Here is a 22,175-nt window from a genome sequence, read left to right as displayed (position 1 = left end):
GCTGGCTCCAGGAGCACCCCAGCCAGGCCCAGCCTCCCTTCCCTTCGCCTTACAGGTCCCGTGGCTCTCCTCCCCCTTGCTTCTCCATGTGCTTCCCAATTCCCTCATAGCCCTGCCTGCTCCTTGGCTGCTTCTCTGAGGCTTCTTGTTCTGGATCACTAACCAACCCCCCCCCCTTCCTTCCTCTTTCTCCTTTCCTCTAGTGCCTTGTTACCTATTTCTAGCTAGTGGGATCTCACATGGCCTCCACTTCTGACATCTGCCTTAGCCATCTCGACAGGGAATCCCCTCAGACTGGAGTGGGAAGGCCCCAGGCCCTGCCAGTATGCATCTCTGTTGCGGGACTGAGGCCAAACCCTCTTCAGGGCCCTTGCCACACTCCTGGACCACGAGCCTTCAGGGGAACTGAGTGCTCAGGGGTGCTCTAGCTCGAGGGCTTCAACTGCTAGCCAGAAGCTCCTAAGTATGCCATGGTGAGGGTTCTGGTGTGGCCCAGCTCTGGAGACAATAGAGGAAGAATCTTCTGACTACGAAGTGAACTGGGCAGCCTGAAACCTCAGTACCCAATGGGCCACAAGTGAGGCCCAGCTCTTAGGAAGTTATTTCTATCCACCTTTAGGTGTCTTGAGGCAGGGCAGGGCTGGGCCTGCCAGCAGGTTCCAGATGTAGCTCCAGCCAGGTGGTGGCAGTACTTGCAGACACACCCAGGTCCCCATGGGAACACCTCCTCCCCCATCAATTCTCTCTAGCTGAGCCTAACGACAGACTGGGCAGATGCTCACGGCCTATGCCACAAAGGTGACAGGATAGACAGGAAGAAATTGTCACAGGCTCCAGCAGAACAAGAGGGCAGAGGATCCTGCGGGCAGAAGAGGAAAGGCACAGGACAATTGAAACATCTTGTTCCACTAGGAAAGCCACCCTCTTCTTATACCTGCCCAGATCTTCAGTGGTTTGGGCACAGGGAATCTCTCTGTCTCTCTCTGTCTCACACACACAGACAAACACACACACACTCACACACACACACTCACATACTCACTCACACTTCATTCCACAACATCATGACACAATTTTACACCCAGTTCTCCATGTGGTTAATTTTTTTTTTTTAGTTCTCATTTTTTCTAAGAAAAAAGCAACAAGAAAATAATTCAGAGTTTATACAAAACATCTTTACATTATTTTTTCCAAAAAGACTAGTATTTACACAAATGGCAACAGAAACAAAAACAAAAAACCCTTCCAACTGCCACCTGGAAGGGGATGGCTGTTCCGCTCCCTCTCCCACCTGGCACTGGGGTGGGCAGCTGGCCAGGAGGCAGTGTGGAGGTGGATGGATGGTGTAAGGCCCAGCTCCTTCCATGGCCACTCTGGGAGCACCTGCAAGGCGCACTCAAGTGGCAGTCTGTTAGCAGCCGTGCTGGCAAGGAGCCGGGGTCAAAGTGCACGGCATGCTGGCCCAGCCCTGGGCAGCCTCTTCCTCTTTCCAGGCCCCAGCCCAAGATTGGAGGGGCCAGTGGAAGCTGGGTTGAGGGGGGCACCCACTTGTGCTAGAGCCCAGAAAAGGAGCAGACCACCTGGCCTTATACCCGCTTAGGTCTCTGCCCTGGGCCTCTGTTTCCCCACAGGGCCAAAGGATGCCAAAGGTGAGGAGAGAACAGGGCGGGGAGGGGGAGGGGGAACTCCCAGATCTGCAGGGCAAATAGCCACCTGGGCACCTCACCTCCCTCCACCCCCATGAGGTCATCTGCCTGCAGCAGCTCTCCTGTTCCCCAGGCAACAGCCAATTAAGACGTTAATTACCGTGAGAGTGAGGGAGGCAGGAGATGCCCAAGAATCCCACAAGGAAGAGATTTTTTTTTTTTTGGTGGAAGGGTGGCAGCCACTACCCCATTCCCAAGATCAGCTTTGTAGAAGGAGGGTCAGGAGGACAGAGTGAAACACTTTGCCCATTGGCACTCTCATCTTCCCTCATGGGCAAGAAGAGCTCTGGCCTGCCACCCCTCCCCAAAATACCAAGGAGTTTTTAAAAGAAATGCCATCCTATGCTTCCTGGCTGGCCACATCTTGCCCCAGTTCCCTTAAACTGAGCTGGGCCTGGCTCAGAAATCCTAAGGAGGGACTGCATTTTCCATTTTTCCATTTTCTTTAAAAAACAGATGCAAATGAGTTGACAGCTAAAAAATGAACACAAAAACATTAAAAACAGTGATGATAGCGGACAAACAGTCCTGGGAAGGGGGAAAGGGGGTGGGGGGCAGGGCCACGGGGGCATCTTCCTGCCTGCTGTCCATCAGCGTCCAACCCTGCCCTCCAAGAAGGGGTGCCCCTGCAGAGCCCAGAGGCCTGGCCAGAGGGGGAAGGCACAAGAGCATGGTGGCTGGGGGCAAAAGCACCCCCCTCCGAAGCCCAGGGGGCAGGGCAAAAGGGGGATTATAAAAGCCAAGAAACTACAAAACTAAATACAAAGGTGGGCACAGCTGGTAAGGGGAGGGAGTGTGGGGGAGAAAGGAGAGGTGCAGTCCTGGCTGACTGTCCCTCAGGGCCCGAGGCTGCACTGGGCTCTCAGACCTTGTAGTAGATGTTCGCTGGGCTCTGGGGTGGCATCTCCTGGACGATGTAGACGGGGTGCCCGTAGTCCCCACTCACCTTCTCATAGTGGGGGCAGTAGTTGTTCTCTGTAGTCCGTAAGGGGATGATGATGTCGCTGGGCTCGGTGCCCGCCGTGCCACTGCCCCCCTTGGGACTGGCCAGGGTACTGAGTGAGAGGGCGGGTGCCCGCTGTTGGGTGTGCTTGCGATGCCGCTTGCGCAGCTTTAGTAGCAGAACTGTCAGGAAGATGATGATGAGCAGGAAGATGACGCAACCAGCACCAACGGCCGCAAACAATGCCACCTTGGAGTTGAAGAAGCTGTCAGGGTCTCCACTGCCACCTCCACTCGCACCTGGGCCACTCTTCTCTTCCTGGTTCACAGTCTCTGAGGAAGGAGAAGGGAGGGGAGAAATGGTCAGCCAGGGGTCCCAGGGCCCTGTTCTGCCTCGCTTCAGAGACAGGGCCTGAAAAGGTAGCTAAGCAATGGGTTCTGCCCTTTGGGAGACACCTATACACTCACCATGCTTGCCATCAGAGTCACCCAGGGAGCCCCGACCACTGGGGGCCTGTGTGGCCATCTTGATAGTGTTATCTGCCTCCTTGCTTGGCCGGCTGGTGGTCAGCTGCTCAGGTGTCACAGCATTGGGGTCTGGGAGTGTGGAGAGCACAGGTTGATGGGGGACCCCACTAGCATACATGCCTCAATCATCTAGCATGGGCTCATTTAGCATGGGCCAACAATGGCCTGTATATCAGACCTCAGATACTCTAACCCCATTGCCCCTCCCCTACTCCCAAACACATCCATACCCAGAGAGAGACATCTGTTATGACTGGGCACTCACCTTGCCCAACCTTCATGACGATCTTCATGGTGCGTGTACGGCACACACCTCCCTCCCGGTTTTCCAGTCCCTCCAAACTCCCATTGGATGTAGCTGTAGCAAGAGGCCAGAGAAGTCAGGGGGAAAGGAAGGTCTGCCCTCATTACCTAGAAATCCTAGTGCTGTCTTAGCCCATGAGAACAGAACTGGGAATTGGGGAGTGGCAAGCAGTGAACCTTTCTACTTATCTCCCTCTCACTGGGAACAGAGTAGCTGGCCCAGCTCAGGCCACATCAGAAACTAGGCCTTCCCCCAAGGGTGCTGCTCCTTTAACATCACCAGGGCTTAGCCCTTCTTTCTCAGTATCTTCTCATTGTGTGATCTCACTCAGAGGCAAAACAGTCAGAACTGGAATCATGAGGGAGGCTTCTATACAGACTAGAAGGAATCCAGTCAGGTGAACTGGGTTAGAGTCCCAATCCTGCCCCTAACTCCATGAGTGATATCAGGGCAGGAAGCTCCTTCACTTCTTGGGGCCAGTTTCCCATGAAGAGAAAGTCTGGACAGCCAGCTGATCCCAAAGGGTTCTTCCAACTCTGTCACTCCCAAGATTATATCTTAGGTAGGCCAAAGAAATAAGAGAGAGCACCACAAAGTGGAGTTCTCTCCCAGCCAACTCCTAGAGCCAAGGTGAGCTGGCAGCCATCCTCTTGGTGAATGTTAGGGCCAGAATTCCAAGGCCAGGCTGGAAGGAGAGTATGCCAGTCTTCAGAGGGAACCCAGATCAAGGTGGCCTGTGTGCTATCTCACTGTACTACTTAGAAAGCTCCTAGATAAGAGAGAACCATATGACGGGAAGAGACTCACAGGTAATGTAGTAATCATGGTGCTTCTTAAACTCCAGGCCCATGTAGTTGGGGCTGAACTCCTGGAACTTAATGGTGAAGCGGATTTCCTGCTCTGGCCTATTGCAGGTGACCAGCACGTTGGGGTCAAGCACAGTGCTGCAAGCAGCTGCCTGCTCAGGCCGCACCAGGTACAGCTTGTAGTACTCATAGGGCCGCCCTGCTTCTGCTCGGGGGCAGATGATGTCCAGCTTGTCTCCAATCTTTGGGTAGATCACCAGGCCCTTCCCACTCAGGAATCTGCCCAGAAGGGAAGAGATGGTCAGCCTCAGGGTCAGGGGTCCCGGACCATCTCCAGAATCAAGGGCACAAACAATGAGGGGCCAGGCTGAGCCTACTGGGTGGAGATGGCAAGAATAGGCATTCTGTCCTCCCTCCATCCTTAGTCTGGGGGTGCAGAGAGAGAATCACACTGCCATCAGGGTGTGGAAGGGGTGGCCCATGGGCAAGGCTGCCAGGCTTTGACTGCTTGGTAGGGTGGGGCACTGCGTAGCTGGGGGAGCCCTTTGTCCTAATGTGGCATTTCCACAGGGGGCTGATGTGGCCAATGGTGTGAGGCTTGGGCTGCCTGGAGGTGGCAGCCCTGTCCTCTTCCCACCCCCATCACACACATTCCTTCAGAGCCACTGCTACCATCTCCCTACCACACATGCATGTGTGTGCACACGAACATGTTGTGCACATGCACGCATACACACACACACACACACACACAAACAAGCCCACACACAAGCCCACACATGCCTTAGCTACCACCCCTGCAGCTCCCAGAAAACAACTGGGGGAGCTCAACCTATCTGGGACCCATACCTTCTCTGCCATCCTTGCTAATCTTGGGCATGAGGAGGAGATATGAATAGGCATCACCTGGAACCAAGGGTGATGGGCATAGTCTCTGGCCAGGAGCAATTCCACATAGCTCTCCCCACCTCCCACTCCTACAGCCCAGTGTCTTATAGGGGACTGATTCAACTCCTGTAATGCAAGAATGTGAGTCCCCAAACTTGACCAGTCTCAGTCCTAAAAGAACAGAGGGAGGGAAGAAGGGGCCCAAGCAGGGACAACAGATTATGTAAGATAGGGCCCCAGGAACTTCATACATCTGTGTTCTAATCTACCCATCTCCACACTGCCTCTGTTCCAGATCCTGAGGAAGATGGACAAATGCCTTCTGAGCCAGGTTCCTCTTCTAATCCTGAAGGCCAGGCACAGGGAATAGCAGGGAGAGAGCAGCTGCCCAGGGCCATCTATTCATATCAGTGTCCTTGCCTAAGCACACAGCAAAATGGTGGTGCTATCTTGGCCATTTCTGAGCCTGGGCAGGCTGGAGCTGGAAACAAGGCAATAGTATGTAGCAAGGAAGAAGCAGACAGACTTTGGAATCAGACAGACATGCCCCTTCTGAGCTCTGCAACCTTGGATGAGCTACCTGATCTCCCTGAGTTTCCATTTCCTCACTTATAAACTGGCAGAGGTAAGAGCCCTACCCTCCTGAGATTGTGGAGGGGATGCAATGGTGCATGCAGAGTGCCTAGCACACAGTAGGTACTCAACGTGTTTGACTCCTGCTTAGAAACAGTCTAGTTTGCCTACAGGCAGGAGGCCAGATTAACAGCAAGTACCTATGAGGCCAGTCTTGCGGTTTTTTCAGTGGGTGAGGGGACATAGGAAGAGGAATTATGGCTCCATCCTCAAGGATTTTACTGTCTGCTGTAGGTCAGAAAAGTAAAAATGGTCCATGCTTTGGCAATAGACGGGACAAGGCTATCTGTAGGTTATGTGGGAGGAGGGTGGTTCAAACGGCAAGAACTGGAGGCAGGGAGAGGAAGGAGACAGTTCATCTGACAGGATGGTCTAAGATGGTTCCTCAGAAGGAGCAGAATGAAAGTGGGTCCTGGGTAAGGAATTAGAAGTTAACACAGAGCAAGAGTGGACAAGAGTGGCTGGGACACAAACCCCAGGCCAGTGATTGGCCCCACAACTGGTAGAGAGAAGCAGAAGAGGAGGCTGATAAGCTCAGCTGGAACCAGGGTGAAAGGCCTTGAGGGTCACAACAAACAGTGTGGGGTTCATCCCACTGGAGACAGACTTTCTAGTAAGGACAATGAAGGGTTGAAAGCAGTGCTTCAAGAGAACAAAGCTCACAGTGGAAAAGCATGGCTCCACTTCCTGGAGGCCCATACCACAGTGGGGAGCACAAGGTATGAGTGCCTAGTGGTTGCACAGTGCCCTCACTCAAGGGAGGGAAATGATACCCCAGGAGGTGAGTCTAGACCAAGTAGATGAAGAAAGACAGCCCTCCCTCGATGTTAAAGGAGGCTTCAACAAGCTGGGACATGCCATTTTGCTGTACAGGTTGGCAAAAACCACAATGAGAAGGTCTTTCCCTTAGTATCTAGCTTTACTGAACTCCAGAGGGCCAGAAAGGAGGTGGGGATGGGATGAAGGCCCATACAAACATTTGAGAGGAAACATCTTCACCCCATTAACCACAAAAGGCTGAGAAGTTTCACCAGACGCCCTATGACTCCCAAGGCATTTTTCATTTTCCAATCCTCACACTGGTTCCATCCAGACAGCAGGATTAGACAACTTCTAACTTCTTAGCACCAGAAGAACCTTTAAGACCCACAGAGTCCAGGCTCCTCATGGGAGGGAGGGAGTGATCAGATGAACATTCCTATTGAGGAGAAGTTCTCAAAGGCAACCAGAGGAGGCTAACCTCACCCAGGATGTTGACCCCTAGGGGGTCTAAGAAGACCTGAAACATTGGCTGAATCCTTGTACAGCTGCACCTCAACAAGACCCTACATGGAGGTGACAGCAGGTACACAGAGGACATGCAAATGGGGGGTACGGGCCAGCTCACCTTCCTAACCACTTGGACCTGGCCTCCTCACCAGGGAGTCTTATGTGTTCTGAGCACATCTGTGGCCACTCAGGTTCTGGAGTTCCAGAAGCGAAACACAGGGCTTCCAGCTACTTGGGGTTATCCCTTGAATCCAGACACATTGAGGTAGCAGATGTCTATATAGTGGATGGGGGAAGGGGAAGAAAAGAGGACTATTGCCCCTAACACCCCTCAGACTCCTCAACCTCAGAGAAGACTTCATAAATATTCATTAGTTAATTTGCCTGGCAGCTGCAGAGGGAAAACTCACCTTCTCCTAAAGTGAAGAAGGGAGAAGACCCTGAGGAGACCTGCCTTCCCTGACCCTGATCCCCCATAATGGTGCCTTTTCAGCATCTTCTGTACCACCAGGAAAACTGCTTCTTGGCCTTTGAGAATCCCAGGAAAGTGGCAAGGGGACCTTGCCAAGGTGAGCATGTAGCCAGTGAGAGTGAAACCTGAAGTCAGCTTACAACACTAGCCATACTGTATAGGAAGGACCCTGCCCATCTTTCCTCATACATATCAGGTTAGGAATAGGGGCAAGAGAGTTGGAGGAAGAGATTGTCCCCAAGTTAAACTCTTTATCCCCCACTTTTCAAAAACTACTACTCCTCCATTATCAAGCCAAGCTTTCTTGCCTGGGGCCACCCCTAGACAAAGCCCTTTTCTGGAAAATAAGGGGATTGACAAGGCCCAGCAGGAAGCCTGAAGCAGGTCGCCATGGTAACTCCTGAGGCCTTCTCTCTTTAGCTTCTGATAGCCCCAGGACCCCAGTGAGCCACCCCAGGGAGTAAAGGGACTTGAAGGAGGCCATTCCAGCTCCTGTCTTATAGCCTACTTCTTCCTTCTACCCTAGCCCATTTGTCTCTCAGCCTTTCTACTGAGCTGAGAAGGGCCACCATGACTGCTAATCAGAATCCTGCCATTCGAGAAGCCTGAAGAGTCTGGGGCAGTAGCCTGGTCAGAGGCCAACTGTCCTCCTGTTTCTTTTGTCCAGCTGAGCCCCTCTCCACCCAAACACATACAGTCTACAGTGGGGCTAGCTTGCAGATGTGGGTGTCATGCCCAGAAAGGTGCCCATGTTCCACCACATCTACATTTTCTTCTCTCTCACCCTTCCCACAGGCTCTAGGAACCCGTGGTCAGAGATTGGGAGAGCGTGGTCCCTGGCCATGCTAGTGCAAGTCTGGTTAAGACTCTAGACACAGCTTTGATTTGGTGAACCCAGCACCACTATGCCTGCACCCACAGAGTGGCAGGACGAGCAGAGGACAGACCCCAAGCCAGAGCTCAAGTCTGCTCTCATCCCAGCAAGGGTGGGGAGCCCCCAAATTAAAGGCTCCTCTTTCATTCCCCCAGCTCCACCCAGCCCCCAAGGCAGCAGGAGCAGGCCTGGCATGTCCCAGCAGTGCCCGCCCAGGCGTGGGTGGGCAGGAACAGCAGCTGGGTCCTGGCACACACGCAGCACTGTCGGAGGTAGGGAGGCCAGGAGAGCCCCAGAGGGTCACCCTCCCCACCTACACGGGACTACGCTCTCCCCTCTGCCCCACCAGGCTAACACTAGGGCCCATTGGGGGCTTAACACACCCTTCCCTGTCTGCTTTCTAGGGGATCCCTGAGAGGAAGTGAGATTCCCGGCCCAGAGAGGAACCAAAGGTGAGATTCAGCACTCAGGAGGGAGAGTGCCAGGCAGTGAGTTGGCTGCCTCTAGTTCAGGTCACCCAAGCAAGGCTGCTGGTAGACCTAGCAAAATCAAATGAGGAAGCCAGAGCACTGCTTATCTGATGCAGGCAGGGCCTGAGTCATGAGGACAGATGCACGCACATCTGTGAAGTAAGAGGGGCAGGGAGATGGCACCTCTTTCCAAACCCCACCTTGAATTCCTATCTCTCCTAGATTCCAAGGTATAGCAGGATGGCATGGAAAGAATGGCATACAGCAAGCTCTACCCACTATAAGCAGACTGAGTTCAGACAATTCATTTCCCTGTTCCAGGCATATGCCTTCTCATCTGGAAATGGGGACAATTCCTACTTCCCAGGGTGGTTGGGAACAACCAATAATATTTACATATGAGGATGCTTTGTAAGTAGCAAGGTGCTGCCTGTTAGTTAGCATTGCCAAGCACAGTACCATTTACGGCTTATGTTCCTGGCTGCTAGCACCCCCACCCCAAATGACCACTATGAAAACACACCCAGGAGGAGTGGGTTATGGTACACAAGGCAAGGAACCCAGAATGTGGCTGGTAAACATCCCACCACAGCTCCCCTGATAATCATGGAGTGTACCCTCCCCCAAACCTGGTGTTCTCATGGCAATAAGCTGCCTCCTGGCTGGCCCACCTCCTCCACAGTCCAAACCCCAGAAAAGAGTACTATCCACGGCCTGGCCGTCCCCATTCACCTGAGCTGATGAGGCAACAAAGAACCTGAGGGGATACAGGGAACCCTCAATTTAGCCTGCACCCCAGCCTCACAGGCCCTTCTTGCCCTGGCCTGGCTGCCTGGGGTGGGGGTGGGGAGGAAGGGGAACAGGAAACTTTAGGAGCTGCTGGGTTCCCAACACTCTCAGGCCCCCACCTGTGGCCAATCAACCACAGAGTAGGAGAGGTCAGCCACCCTGGAAAGGGGCCCCCTGAGCTGGCCTCCCCAGGACTGTGAGCTGGAACAGCTGTGAGGGGGCTGGGACCAACACTTTGGCTTGTGGCAGGCAAGCCTGGGTTAGGGTCTGCAGCTGCCCCCACCCATGTTGGATGGAGTCAAGGGTCCTGGACACCAAGCTGAACCCCCCACCCCCACCCCCTTATAGGGAAGGTGTAATGTGATCTCAGGCACATTCCCACTCCCTGGAGGTGGGGGAACCTGAGTGGGGGGCAGGAAGGGGTCAGAATGGGACTGAGAGACTGAACTGCAGCAGCTGGACTTGGCTGAGGACTCAAGTGTGAGGCCTACCGGCTGCCCCAAGCTCTCAGGGGAAGAAGTTGGGGGAGGGGGCTGCTCTGGGACCTTCCATCACAGCCCCCAACCCACCCAAGCACATGCATTCATTCTGGTTTCTCCCAACCTCTAGTGGGACTAAACCTGCTTCCCCAACCTCTGTTCATCAGGGTAATCTGACAGGAGGGGCCGAAGAGGCAGAAGCTAATGCTACCCATTCAAAGACCCCAGCACGGATTTGGGAAAGAAGCTGGAAGTCTTAAGCCGGCCCTTCCAGCTCCCCTCTTCCAGTCAGGACTGGGGCTGCACGCACCCTGGAACCTGGAAACATACCCCCAGCCCCATCACTTCTTTATTTTGATTTTTTTCCCAATAAGGAAGCAATTAAGCAAGGTTTATAGGCACTGGGAGATTTGAGGGGTGGGGTGGGGGTGCCAGCTCCTGACAAGGCTGAGTAAAGAGACCAAAAGCAGGGAGGAAGAGGGAGGGAAGAGAGAAAATGAGCCTGTGAGGGAGAGCACGGGCATGTGCGAGAAACAAAAGGACTTGAGAAAAAGAGGCAGAGAGTGACTAAGAGTGAGAGGGAGTGTGAGAAAGAGGGAGAGCAGGCGAACCTAGCTGGAGAGGGGAGGTGAGCACAGCTCACAGAGGGTGTGAGAGGGCAAACCAGACACAGACCTGAGAGGGAGAACTCCGGCAGGAGGCAAAGAGGGAGAGACAGAGAAAGACTGTTTAGTTGAAAGGCTGTGGCAGCCTGAGGGTTGGGCGCGGTGGCAGAGGCAGCCCCCAGAGCTTGAGTGGAGCTGAGGGCAGTGCCTCCCTCCTGTCCTCCTGCCCATCCCCCATGTGCCAACACACACAGACCCTTGGGCATAGATGGAACTGGGAGTGTGTGTGTGTGTGCAGGGGCGCCAAGATCAGTCCCCCACCATTCTCAGTATCTGTTCAATTATGGGATAGAATTTGTGCAGGTCCTACTGAGTCCTCAGCCACCCCCCCACCTTACCACCCCCTCAAGGATGCCTGCCCTCAGCTTGAAGTGGATGGTGGCATGGGCAGAACTCAAAAACCTATAAACTGGTCCAGAGAACTAAAGGCTCAGAACACAAAAACAGAGAAGCTCAGAGAGATCTTGTTTCTCCCAGCTCCCCCCCCCCCAACTCTGCAGGAGGGCTCCTTTCCAGCTGTGGAGCTGCATGCTATCTCTGGTTAGAGACTCGAGAGAGCAATTAGGTCACTCCCATGAGCCCCTATAATGGGCTACCCCAGGCGGATTTCAGTTATCCTGGTTCAAGAGAGAGCATTTCCAGCCTCCACCCTTACATGAGGGAACTGGGCTCTTCAGAACCTTTCCCCTGTTTAGCTCAGGGGTCCCCAGACTATCTTGAATCCCTGCTGTTAGGAGAGCTCTGCACCCAGGTTGGCTTCTAGGTGGGGGAGAAATTCTTGTCAATCCCTTTCCTTGTACCTTGTTCTCTTTCCCAAACCCTCACACTGACCTTGTTTTAACCATCCCACAAACCAGTAAATAGGACTCTACCTTAACCCAAGGAAAATAGAACTAGAGAAGCTGATTTCTTCCCCTCCAGGGCTAAGAGACGCACTGTCCCTGGAACCTAAGAGGCCAAGGGAGGCAGGAGCCCGGGGAAGTTAGCGGGGAGCCCATGAGAGTGGACAGGGATTCCGGATACAAACATCAGAGAGCATAGAGGGCAGGCCAAAGCCCCCCATTTTCCCACTAAGTAGGGGTGTCTGCACATTGCCGGGACCTCCACAAAACAGGAAGAGCAATCTTGACCCTGGATTTCAACCCCAGTCCTGAATGCCAGAAGAGTAAAAGGTCCAGAGGTCATCACACAGCCCCAGCGACTCTTCACTAACAGCCCAGAAACCACTGAGCCACCGCCCTAAAAGGTGTGTGTGTTGTTTGGGGTAGGGGGAATTGTGAAGGGGGAAGGAGGAGGAAGAAAAGAAAGGATCTTCTCTACATAGCTACCTCCCTAACCCCTTGGGAAAAGCTAAGCATAGCTTCCCAATCTGAGGGACATAGGGTGGGGGGGCCAACGGGACCCGCTTGAGCAGGAATCCTTCGACCCCCACCCACCTCCCTCGCCAGCTCGGACGCCACTCCCTGCCTGGGCCGGCTCTCGAAGCTCTGCCACCGGCTCCATTAGACCCCCGACAGGCGCTGGATCGAAACCACCCCCTCCCAGATACCTCTCCCACTCCGCCCCTCTCCACCCGCCGCCTTTGTGAGCCTGGGAGCGACGCCCGCCCTTCCATGGCCCGGCAGGGAGAAAAGAGGGGCTAGAAGAGACGGCAAAGCGAAAAGCTAGAGAGGCAAACAGGGAAGAAAGAGAAATGAAAATGGGAGAAGCCCGAATGGGGATACAGGCGCTGCCACCCACCCCAAGCGCGGTGTCCCGCGCTGTGGTCCTTTCACAGCTAAACAAACGAGGAACCTGTGTTCTGGCCTCGCCCCCACCCAGGTCACGCTAGCCCCTCGAGCGGCTCTCTGCGAAAACCGCCACGTTCCCAAGGGCCCCATAGGGGAATGCGTTCTCTCCCCCACCCAGCTCTCGGGTGCGCCCTCGAGCGCCGGGACTCCCAGCTCCGCCTGGCGCGACCATCCCGACTTGATCCGGGACGTGCGGAGGAGAAGGCGGGGAAGCTAAGGGGTCACAACCCAGCCGAGTGCCCCCACCCCATCCCGCCGCACCCTGCTCCGCCCGCCCGCAGGAAAACACACACGGAAACGACAGAGACAAAATGGGGTACAGCTCTTCCTCGGAACACCTCCCCACACGCACTCGGGGGCGCGTGGCCTCACCCTGCAGGAGTGCCTCCCACCCCCAGGGATCAGAGCCAATAAGTTACTCACTTGGGGTTGAGGGAACTCCAGGACACGGGCTCCAGGTTCTTGGCCAACGGCGTGGCAAGCCGGCACAGTGCCAACACGACCATCGCCACAAGCCACTTGCTGAGCCAACGCTGCCCAGGCCGGGCCATCTTCCCGGGTGCAGGCTGCACTTGGGATCCCCTGGCGCCTCCTCAGCAAACTGGCCTCGCCTTCCCGTGCTGCGCTGCGCTCTGAACCGCTCAGGCGCCCATCCTCCGCAGTCGCCGGCCTTGAAGTGCTCCCCTCCCGCCGGCTTCGGTGTCGCTCTTCTCCGCCCGGCGGGCCAGGAGGACTCACTGGGCAGCTGTCCCCAACCTGGGCATGGGCCGCGGCCTCCGATGGCTCGTTCCCTTGGTCTCTCCGCCGCACGAGGGGCGACGGGGGCTCTGCGCCCCCGGGTGATCCGGCCCGATTCCGCTTGGCTCCCGGAGACTGTTCGAGACTGCGCGCCCTCTCCCTGACTGGGTCTCCCCACTGAAGACTCGGTGGCCGCCCCGACGCCTCGACCGTCTCGGGATCGACGCCCCTCGGAAGAAATGGGAGTCTCCCCACAACACGAGCTCAATCCGGGGGCTCCCGGCTGGGTCGCCCTGGCACGGTCTCTGTTCCTCCAGGCCACACTGGGACTCTGGGCTTCGCGCCCCCCGACAGCTTCTACTTCAGTGGGGCCCCCGTTCAGTGTACTTAGAAGAGCGGGAAGACGCAGTCGAGCGAGCCAGTTCCATCAGTTTTCTATTCTGAAGCCTCCGTCGGGTAGCCCCGCAGCCCCTTCGCCGACTCCTAGCTCCCGGGCGATTGCGCCCGAAGGTCTGCGGCCAGTGCGAGCTTCACACAACTACCACTGCTGTCCAGCGCGCATAGACTCCCTTCGCCTGCCGCTGAGCTGTCTACTCCCCTGCTCAGGCGAACGCAAGGCCAACCCTACTCCTCTTAGCCAATAGTAAGCTCCGTCTCGGGGGTCCTCGTCCCGTACCACGCCCCCAGAACAGGAAGGGGGCGGGGCTTCTGGGAGCTCTTAAGGACGCCGTGCTCGCGATGGCACCAATCTCGGAGTGTGGCTCCTGCGGTTAGGGGTGGGTCCGGTATAGTCCCGTTCCCGGAGCGCGCAGCCCGTGGGAAGTTGGAGCTCCTCAAGGGCTGTTGGCCTGCCCTCCTCCCGCGCGCCTAGTCAACACTCTGGCCCACTGACCTGGGCCACACAGGCCCTGTCACAAGTATCCCGTGAAAGTACTTCCATTCTCTTTACGCAGGAGCCCTGAAGTCGTGCTCTGTGCCCCTCTCTGTGGCAAAAACAGCCTGTTTGCTCTTGGTCCCATCTCACGTAGAGTTCTGGTGGTCTTTTCTCCTGCCCTAGCAATGCAGTGTCTGCTTGCACTTGGACCTGGAGTCCTAAACATACGGATAGCGTTAGGTAATGGAGACTGAGAGAGGTCAATTACAAGTACGGGATGGAGGTGGGTGGGAGGTGAGTTCTTTGCCCCTGGGGACTGGGCTTTCGGAATCTCAGCTTTAGGGGAGAGCCTTGTGGGACCCAGGAACCCAAATTTGGCGTCGTGTCCTGTCCGAAGTCGCAGGCAAGGCCCCGGAATAGGCCAGCTGGGATGAGAGAGTGAGAGAGTACCTCGATAAAGAAAGACACCTGGAAGGCAAAGAGTCAAAGGCACAGGGTGGACGCTTTTTGAAAAAGCAAAAGCGGGCGTCCTGGCCCCAAAACACCAGACTCCAGCCCCTCCCGGCCTCGCCATCTGGGTCTTTGTCTCCCAGCCCTCGCCCATTCTTCCCGCCCCTCCTCGCTTCCTTGCTTATAACTTTGGCTCCATCCCATAGCTCAGACCCTCCCAGTCCGACCCACTCTCGTGGTCGGACCCCAACAGGCGTACCCACGTGCTAATGTCTCCCCCTACTGGTCTTCTGTAGCACTGTGGGGACCTGGGACAAACTGGAAGCTCCAACCTGGGAGCTTGTCACACACAAACCTAGCACATGATTTGAACACAAGACTTGGGACAGGCTTAGTGGCCTTGGCAAGAACTGCGGCCCAGTATGTGGAGGAAGGGAAACCATTAGGAGGAAGATCTAGGTTTGGGTTGGCTTTGGGATTGCCAAGGATATACTGTCTTTGCTGATACTTTATAGAGATAATTAAGTGAGCAACATTCCCCAAATTCTCTACAATTTCCACAGTTTTGTGTCATATCACTTAAGTAGGGGTTTCTCACTGGATCCTATGATGCTCCCTTTGGCTGTAGGGTGAAACTGTATTTGGAGGGAAATAAGGGAGAAGCTACGCCACTTCTACTTTTAGGGACAGAGCCTGGAAGGTGAGAGGGATCTGGGTGGACAGGGTCGAGGAGGAACTATGTCAGGTCTCTCAACTGACAGCTGGACCCCTTATTGGGGTGTGAACAAGGAGAAATGAGAACAAGGTACAAGGGCACACCAGTAGTCTGGCTTAGAGACTTGGATCCCTTGAAATGTGCATGCACCTGAGTATGGAAAGAAGCGTGTTGCTTCCTGAGTGCCTACTCTGTGCCAAGAATCATGTTAGATGGCTTTTCTCTCATAGTCTGATGAGATAAGTTTCACTCCCCCCATTTCAGATAAGAAGGAAGATAAGGCTCAGGGAAGAGAAGTAGCTCCACTGAGCTCATCGATGGCAGAAGCAGGATTTCCCCCAGGCTTATTTGTCTCCAAAGCCTATATTGACTTGACAAATTTTCAGCTGCTCCTTGCCTACTTACTTACTTAATACATTCCTGGTTAAAAGCTGGTTCATACTTGGAAGGCAGCAGCCTTCAGGATGGCCAGGAGTCTACTCTTCATTCCCAGGTTGCTAGGCCTGGGAAAGTTCATCTGTGTTCCTGGCCACATCTCCAAGTTCCCACCTAAAATTGCCACCACCAACCCCAGAACCAGCCTCAGATTCTGCTGCTAACATGCCCAATGCCCCTTGGGAGGCAAACCCAAGACCAGGAGGGGAATAGGGGAGATGAGGCTATGGGTTTCCTTGGGAAACCTGGGAAGACAGAAGCAACTTCTGAGTGTGCCAACACCTAATTATGGCTGGAGAGGGCAGCAGAGGAAAGAGGAGAAGACTCTTTATGTCTAGGCCTGCTCTACATGCTGATCACCCCTGGTCACAGCACAACCTTTCTGCCTCAACCCGTCCCCTCCAGTTATAGGGTCCTCAGTAGCCGGGCTGGACCTACTCTCTGCCACAGCCAGGGCCAGTGACTTCAAGCCCTCACATCCTGCCCCACCCTAGCAGGGCCTCAGATATAATGATTCAGGCCCCTAAAGTCAGGAAAAATTACTCCCCAAGGGAGCCTGAGAAGAAGTTGGAATGTGTGGAGCATGTGGACCCTCTCTTATCCAAGCCCTCCCTACTCCAGTGGCAGTCGCACCCCTCCCCACGCCTCCCAGATCAGTGTCACCAAAAATTCACACACACACACACACACACACACACACACACACACACACCCTTGGGATTCAAGTCCACCAGTGCTTCCTGAGCACTGACGTTGTGCTAGCTACCCTGGTGACCCAAAGAAGAGCCCCACCAGCCCTGTCTTCAAGGAGCTCCAAGCACACCAAAATCAGCACGTGGGGACCTCCCAGATCCAGGGATGATGAAGAACTTCTGAAAACTTCAGGAAACCTCAGACATCATGCAGTCCCCAGAAAGTTTCCATCAGTTCCTTCTGAGCCCAGCTTCCCACACCCACCGGAGGCACGAGGTATAAACTTCAGAGCCCCAGATTTCATTGCTTATCAGCTGTGTTTCCTTGGGCAAGTCAGTGAACTCATTTATAATTTGGAGATCATCCCTCCTTCACAGAAATGTGGTGAGGGGTGAATAAGATAATGTGTACATCAAGGGCTTAGCATCATGCCTGGCCCACCATGGTTCACTATATGGAAACTCATTCTTCCACAGAGATACCCTCATTCCTAGTCACACAAGTTCTCCCTTTTGTCTGTTCACACATTTCATGTACACATGCACAGTTTGTAGCCCCTCTTGTATATTCACACACAGGTACATACATATTCATACAAGAATACTTGGTGTTTCTCACCTATCAATTCATGCAGTACCAGGTGACAGGATTGATTCCTGCTCCTGTGGAACCTAGATTCTCGCCCCCACATTTTCTCATGTCACTGTTGCATACACATGCATGAACACACACACACACACACACACACACACACACACACACACCCTCAATTTCTGTGGCCCTTGCCCTTGACCTCTCCTTGCCTGCTTGTACTCTGAGACGAGAAGTGAACTAACTCACCTAAGGCCACACCACCAAGAAGTAGGAAAGTCAGGATTCTAACCTAGGCCATTTAGCTACACAACTTGTGTTGTAACTGATGACTCTCATGAATCTACACTGATATCCCAAGGCTCTGGAAAGGAGTGTGTGCCAAGGGGTGGGCCTTGCACACCAAAGGGTTAGAGAACAGGCCTAGGGCAATGTGAGCTGGGACAACCCAGTAAGCCTAGCAGCCCTCTCTTATATCTACAGTCATCCCCAGCTTGCCCTAGGTCTCCTGTCTGTCCCCTCAAAGATCCATAGCTTCTGCACATACCCTCCTCACAGACACACACAGCTATTCCCTACAGGGAGAGAGAGAGAGCTCCGTATCTTGAACACCCACTGTATGCCAGGCACTGTGGCTGGTTACTTTCACCTTTGGTGCTATATTATACATCCCTGAAGTAGATATTTATGGGCCTATTCTAGAGATGAGAAAAACTGAGGTTCCAGGTTCCAACTGTCTACATCCTCTACCCCTGCCAACCTCAGCTTGCAAGGCCCTCTCTTGCCTGGCTGGCTCATTCCCACCATTCATTTCTCTCCTGTTCTTCCCTCTGCCATCATGGCTGCCCTAGCTGAGATTTGCTGGGGTCTGTATTGGACCCAGCTGTCCTCCTTCCCCCACAAATACCTTGCTTTTCCCAAATCACTCTATCTCTGGGTTAGTCTCAGGGCAAACCCAGGGTGGGGCCTGAGCCCTCCCACTCTTCCTCCTCCCCTCCCCTGGATGCACCACACCCCAGGACTAGGTCAGATCAAGCCCCAGGTAGGTAAACCTTGCAAGTCTAGTTTCACTGCAGCCATGACAATTTTAAGTGGCTGGTGAAGGAGTGGGTGGTCCCCAAGGCCCAAGGTTCAACCAGACTCTCAACCCCTAGCCTCTCCCAAGTCCTACCCCAACTTCATGCCTGGTTTATAGGTGTTTGCACTGAGATCACCTTGATCTTCTAGGTGTCAGCCTGGTCCCTGCTTAAGCTATCAGCACTATAGTAGGGATAGGAGGAGCCCCTCTTCTTGAGATGGTCCTGCTCCCCTCCCTCTCACTCTCTTTATCCCTTCCTTATTCCACTTCACCCTACCCTGGACTTCTAGAAATCTGTCCCAGACCCTCAGGCCCCATACAGGCAAATGACCTATCCCCTGTCCCTGAAAAAAGCCTACAACAGGGCATCTGAGAGACAGAACATGGCTAGGTGTGGCAGGGTAGGTAGCACAAGGCTCTGACTGCAGCTGGGACCCTGGGTTCCTTAGAAGCCTCCTCTTTGGACATCCCTGCCCTCCTGTGTCACTGATCTGGACTCAGCTTCCTCTAGCCATCCCTCCTGTTCTCAGCTCTCTAGCCCAGCAGGGGGCAGTCTAAGAGAGAAATCCCACAACACTCCAACCCAGCCCTCCTGTTCTCTCACTCCTGGTAACCTATAGAGTGTGCAAAGCAAGGCTGGGCCATTCATCACTGTCAAGGTCTGAGGAATTTGGAGGAGGAGAAGCAGTAGCTGTCTCCACCTTGTCACTGACCCTAGCCTAGCTTCCCATCTCAGAAGCCCCGTAGGCCTGGGGGAGGATAATGCTGGCTGGAGAAATAGCATCTTTACCCAGTCCTGCTCCTAGATCCTTAGAGAACACATTGGACATGCCAGGCCTCTTAAACACAGGGAATAAAGTACCCTTGGAGGAACATCCCAAACAGAGCAAACATTTGAACAACCCAAGGAGCACAGGGAAGGGTAGCTGCTTCCTCATCTCTCCAGCCCTCCTAGCTCTAATCTCTCACCAGCCTGTGAGCTAACTTCCTATATCCCACCCTACCATGAAGGCTAAAGAATCAGGCCCTGGACTTTCTTGACTGATAAACACAGGCCTACTGGTGGAGAGTCCATGAGCCCCCGAGGGCATCCTGAGGATAGATAAGGGGCTGGACCCAGCTGCCCAGATAATGACTGGCAGATATATGGCACCCAGGCCCACCAGCCTCAAGCTGCCCCTTAGCCAACCCAGCCAGTATTTCTGACATTGAAACCTCCCCTCCCCACTCACAACTTAGCCCAAACTTGGCTTAGAGACCTTCCTTCCTATCTACAGTTAGGAGGGCCCCAGTGCCTGGGCTCAGTGTACCTCCCAGTGAGGGCCCAGTTTCCTTCTAAGCCGTTAGTCTGCACCTAGCCTCCCCCATCCTGCCCCCACCATGCCTCCACCTCCCCAGAGGGCTGCCTAACTTGGGGTTGGGGTAAGACCTCAATTACAGAACCACCCGGCATCTTCCTTACAGGAAGCCACCTTCTCAAGGGAACATGAATTTCCTTGGCCTGGCTTGTTTTTCTTTTACAGACCCTCTCTAGGACACAAAGTAGAGCCTATAGCAGCACCTAATCTCAAGAGGAATTTTCTTCCTTGGGCTGGTGTCCTAGGAAGAGGTGGGGAAGTCAGGAAGCTGAGGGCTTCTGAACTAAGAGTGCCACAGGGGATTAGGGCTCTGAAGACATAGGAGGGAGAAGATAGGATTTCAGATTTGGGGAAATGAGGCTGTTGAATCACAGGGATAGAGTCCTTAAGGAAATACTTCCCTTTCCCTGGTAGCCTCCCTATTCCTCAATCTCTGTCGACCTCCAGTGGCCAGCCCCGTATTTGCATTCCAAATGCTGACCTAGCACTAAACCTGGCCACTTACAGCCCAACAGGAAGTAGGGGACACTGCCAGCTTTGGGTGCTGGCCTGGGCTGAGCTAAGCCAAGAACATCCTTTCTTATCCTCCCCATCTTCCCTTTCAGTACTGTAAATCCAATCTCTCCAGGCCTATATCAGCACCCAGCTCCTCTGGGCAGCTTTCCTGGAAGGTTCTAGAAAACAAGTCTGTTTCTTCCTTTGAACTCCATATCATGACTGTACTTCCTATGATTGGCACTTGAATTGCCATTATTTGTATACCTCCTAGCTCTCCCACTACATACTAACCTGGGGCAGAAATCACTGACTGCTTCTCCTTTATCTTCTACGTGAAGCCAAGCATAAGGATGGGCATACAGGAGGTGTGCAGTGTTAATGGTGATGATGTTGATGATGATGGTGGTGGTAGTGGTGATGTGGTGATATTGGTGACAGCTGCCATCTACTGAGTACCTAATACATTCCACACACTTTGTATTCATTTTCTCATTCAAAAGTCATTTTATATACAGACCAGGAAACTGGCGTTATGAGAAGCCAATTGACTTAAATAATGCCTTACATCTAGTAAGACTGGCAGACTCCAAGGCTTGATGTGGGTCTCTCTGGCTCCAAACTATAGGTATCCCCATCTCCTACATGCCATACACTGTCTTTATCCCTGGAAGGGACATGGGGATGACTATGATTTAGTCCCTGACAACATGGCATGATATGGGCCACAGCAAAGATGATATGCTCCACAGAGCATGGAGGAACTAGCTCTACATCTTTCCAATTTTTCTCTAGTTTGCTCATTTGACAGAACAGATTGCCAAGCCCAGATGGGAACTCTCCCAGGTCCCATCACACAAGGAGACTGGGGCCACCTAGGAGACTTCTAAAGACAGTGAGGGCTTGACAAAGTCAAGAATCTAGCAGCACAGAGGAAAAGTCCATCAGAGATTGCTGTCAGTAGAATAAATACCCAGGCCCTCCCATGAACAACATGGGTCTGTTAAATTCACAAGCACTGCTGGGACTTCTATGGGAGCCTGGCAGGTGCTGGAATCTGAGGTTTAAAGAGATGAGAGAGACATGTGACTTACTTCCCCTCTCTCCATGCTGAGCCCAGTTAGCTAACAGTGCCAGGCCAACAAGCACTATTGAGTAGAGCACCCATTGATCTGAACTTGAGCCATTTGCCTTTCTCCAGCCTGGTGACCTTAGAGGAAACCCACTCTCGCCCTCTCTCTTTCCCCAAGTAAACTCTTCATCTGAGACTCTTTCAGTCACTCTATTTTTAGTAGTCCTTGGTGCAAAGAGTACCTGTTTGAGTTGGAAAGGAAAAAAGCCCATTTTGGGGGGTCAGAGGTGGTTCAAACTACCCTTCCCTTGCCTGCCTCACTACTAGGGTTCTAACAAGGCCGTGGGTTAGAGTTGACAGCCTTGGAAAGTAGGATGCTTAGTTTCCCAGGCACATTCTACAAGGGGCAGAACTTGCAGGTTTCATGCTGGACTTTCCATGGACAGTTTATTAAGGGATTTCTATGGCCAAAGTGGCTGAGTGGTAACACCTGCTTTTAAAAATGCCCAGTCTGAAATGACCAGAGCCAAGAAATAAAGCACAGGCCTTGCCTCTGAAATCTATTTTTCCCCCCTCACATTTGTGCAAAACACAAGTGCTTCCTGTAAGAAATCTCAGCCCTGCTAGCAGGGCCTCCCAGGGCCACTGCTGGGCAGAAGCACTGTGATCATCTTCTAGAAGCGTATGTGCCCTCACCAGGCAACCCACCTTCCATCAGCAGCAAACAACCTCATTCCCAGCCTTAGCTGATTGCTAAGGCTTATGGGTGTGCATGTACCCCACCACACAGGATGTTTGCACTCCAGGAGCTCATTAGGGAAGTTGGACTCACACACTGCCACCTAGCACATAGCAAAACTTATACTTCCGGAAATAATGACTCCAGGAGCCTTGACTGAAGGCATGCAGCCTAGCAATCTATCCTGGCACCCTAAATGATCCCAGGGATGAAATCAAACCCCAGGTCAGTGGTGCTAAAATGGGAATTGTGGGGACACACATCATCACACACAAATCAACAGACCACCATGGATGGGGCAATGGTGTCACACAGTATTGGG

At 53.6% G+C, this 22,175-nt stretch overlaps 1 protein-coding gene across 1 annotated transcript; it reads right to left on the bottom strand.

Annotated features, from left to right (window-relative positions):
• Nucleotides 1–1,148: 1,148 nt before the first annotated feature.
• Nucleotides 1,149–13,983, bottom strand: EFNB1 (ephrin B1). Its single transcript, XM_027053584.2, has 5 exons — nt 13,039–13,983; nt 4,288–4,565; nt 3,442–3,534; nt 3,117–3,245; nt 1,149–2,981 (listed from the first exon to the last, which is right to left on the bottom strand). Exons 1-5 carry the CDS (start codon nt 13,164–13,166, stop codon nt 2,569–2,571), a joined length of 1,041 nt encoding a protein of 346 aa, XP_026909385.1. The 5' UTR covers nt 13,167–13,983; the 3' UTR covers nt 1,149–2,568.
• Between the last annotated feature and the right edge of the window lie 8,192 nt (nt 13,984–22,175).

The sequence above is a fragment of the Acinonyx jubatus genome, chromosome X (assembly GCF_027475565.1).
Source record: "Acinonyx jubatus isolate Ajub_Pintada_27869175 chromosome X, VMU_Ajub_asm_v1.0, whole genome shotgun sequence".
Classification (NCBI taxonomy): Eukaryota; Metazoa; Chordata; class Mammalia; order Carnivora; family Felidae; genus Acinonyx; species Acinonyx jubatus.
This window is presented reverse-complemented; position numbering and strand designations above follow the sequence as displayed.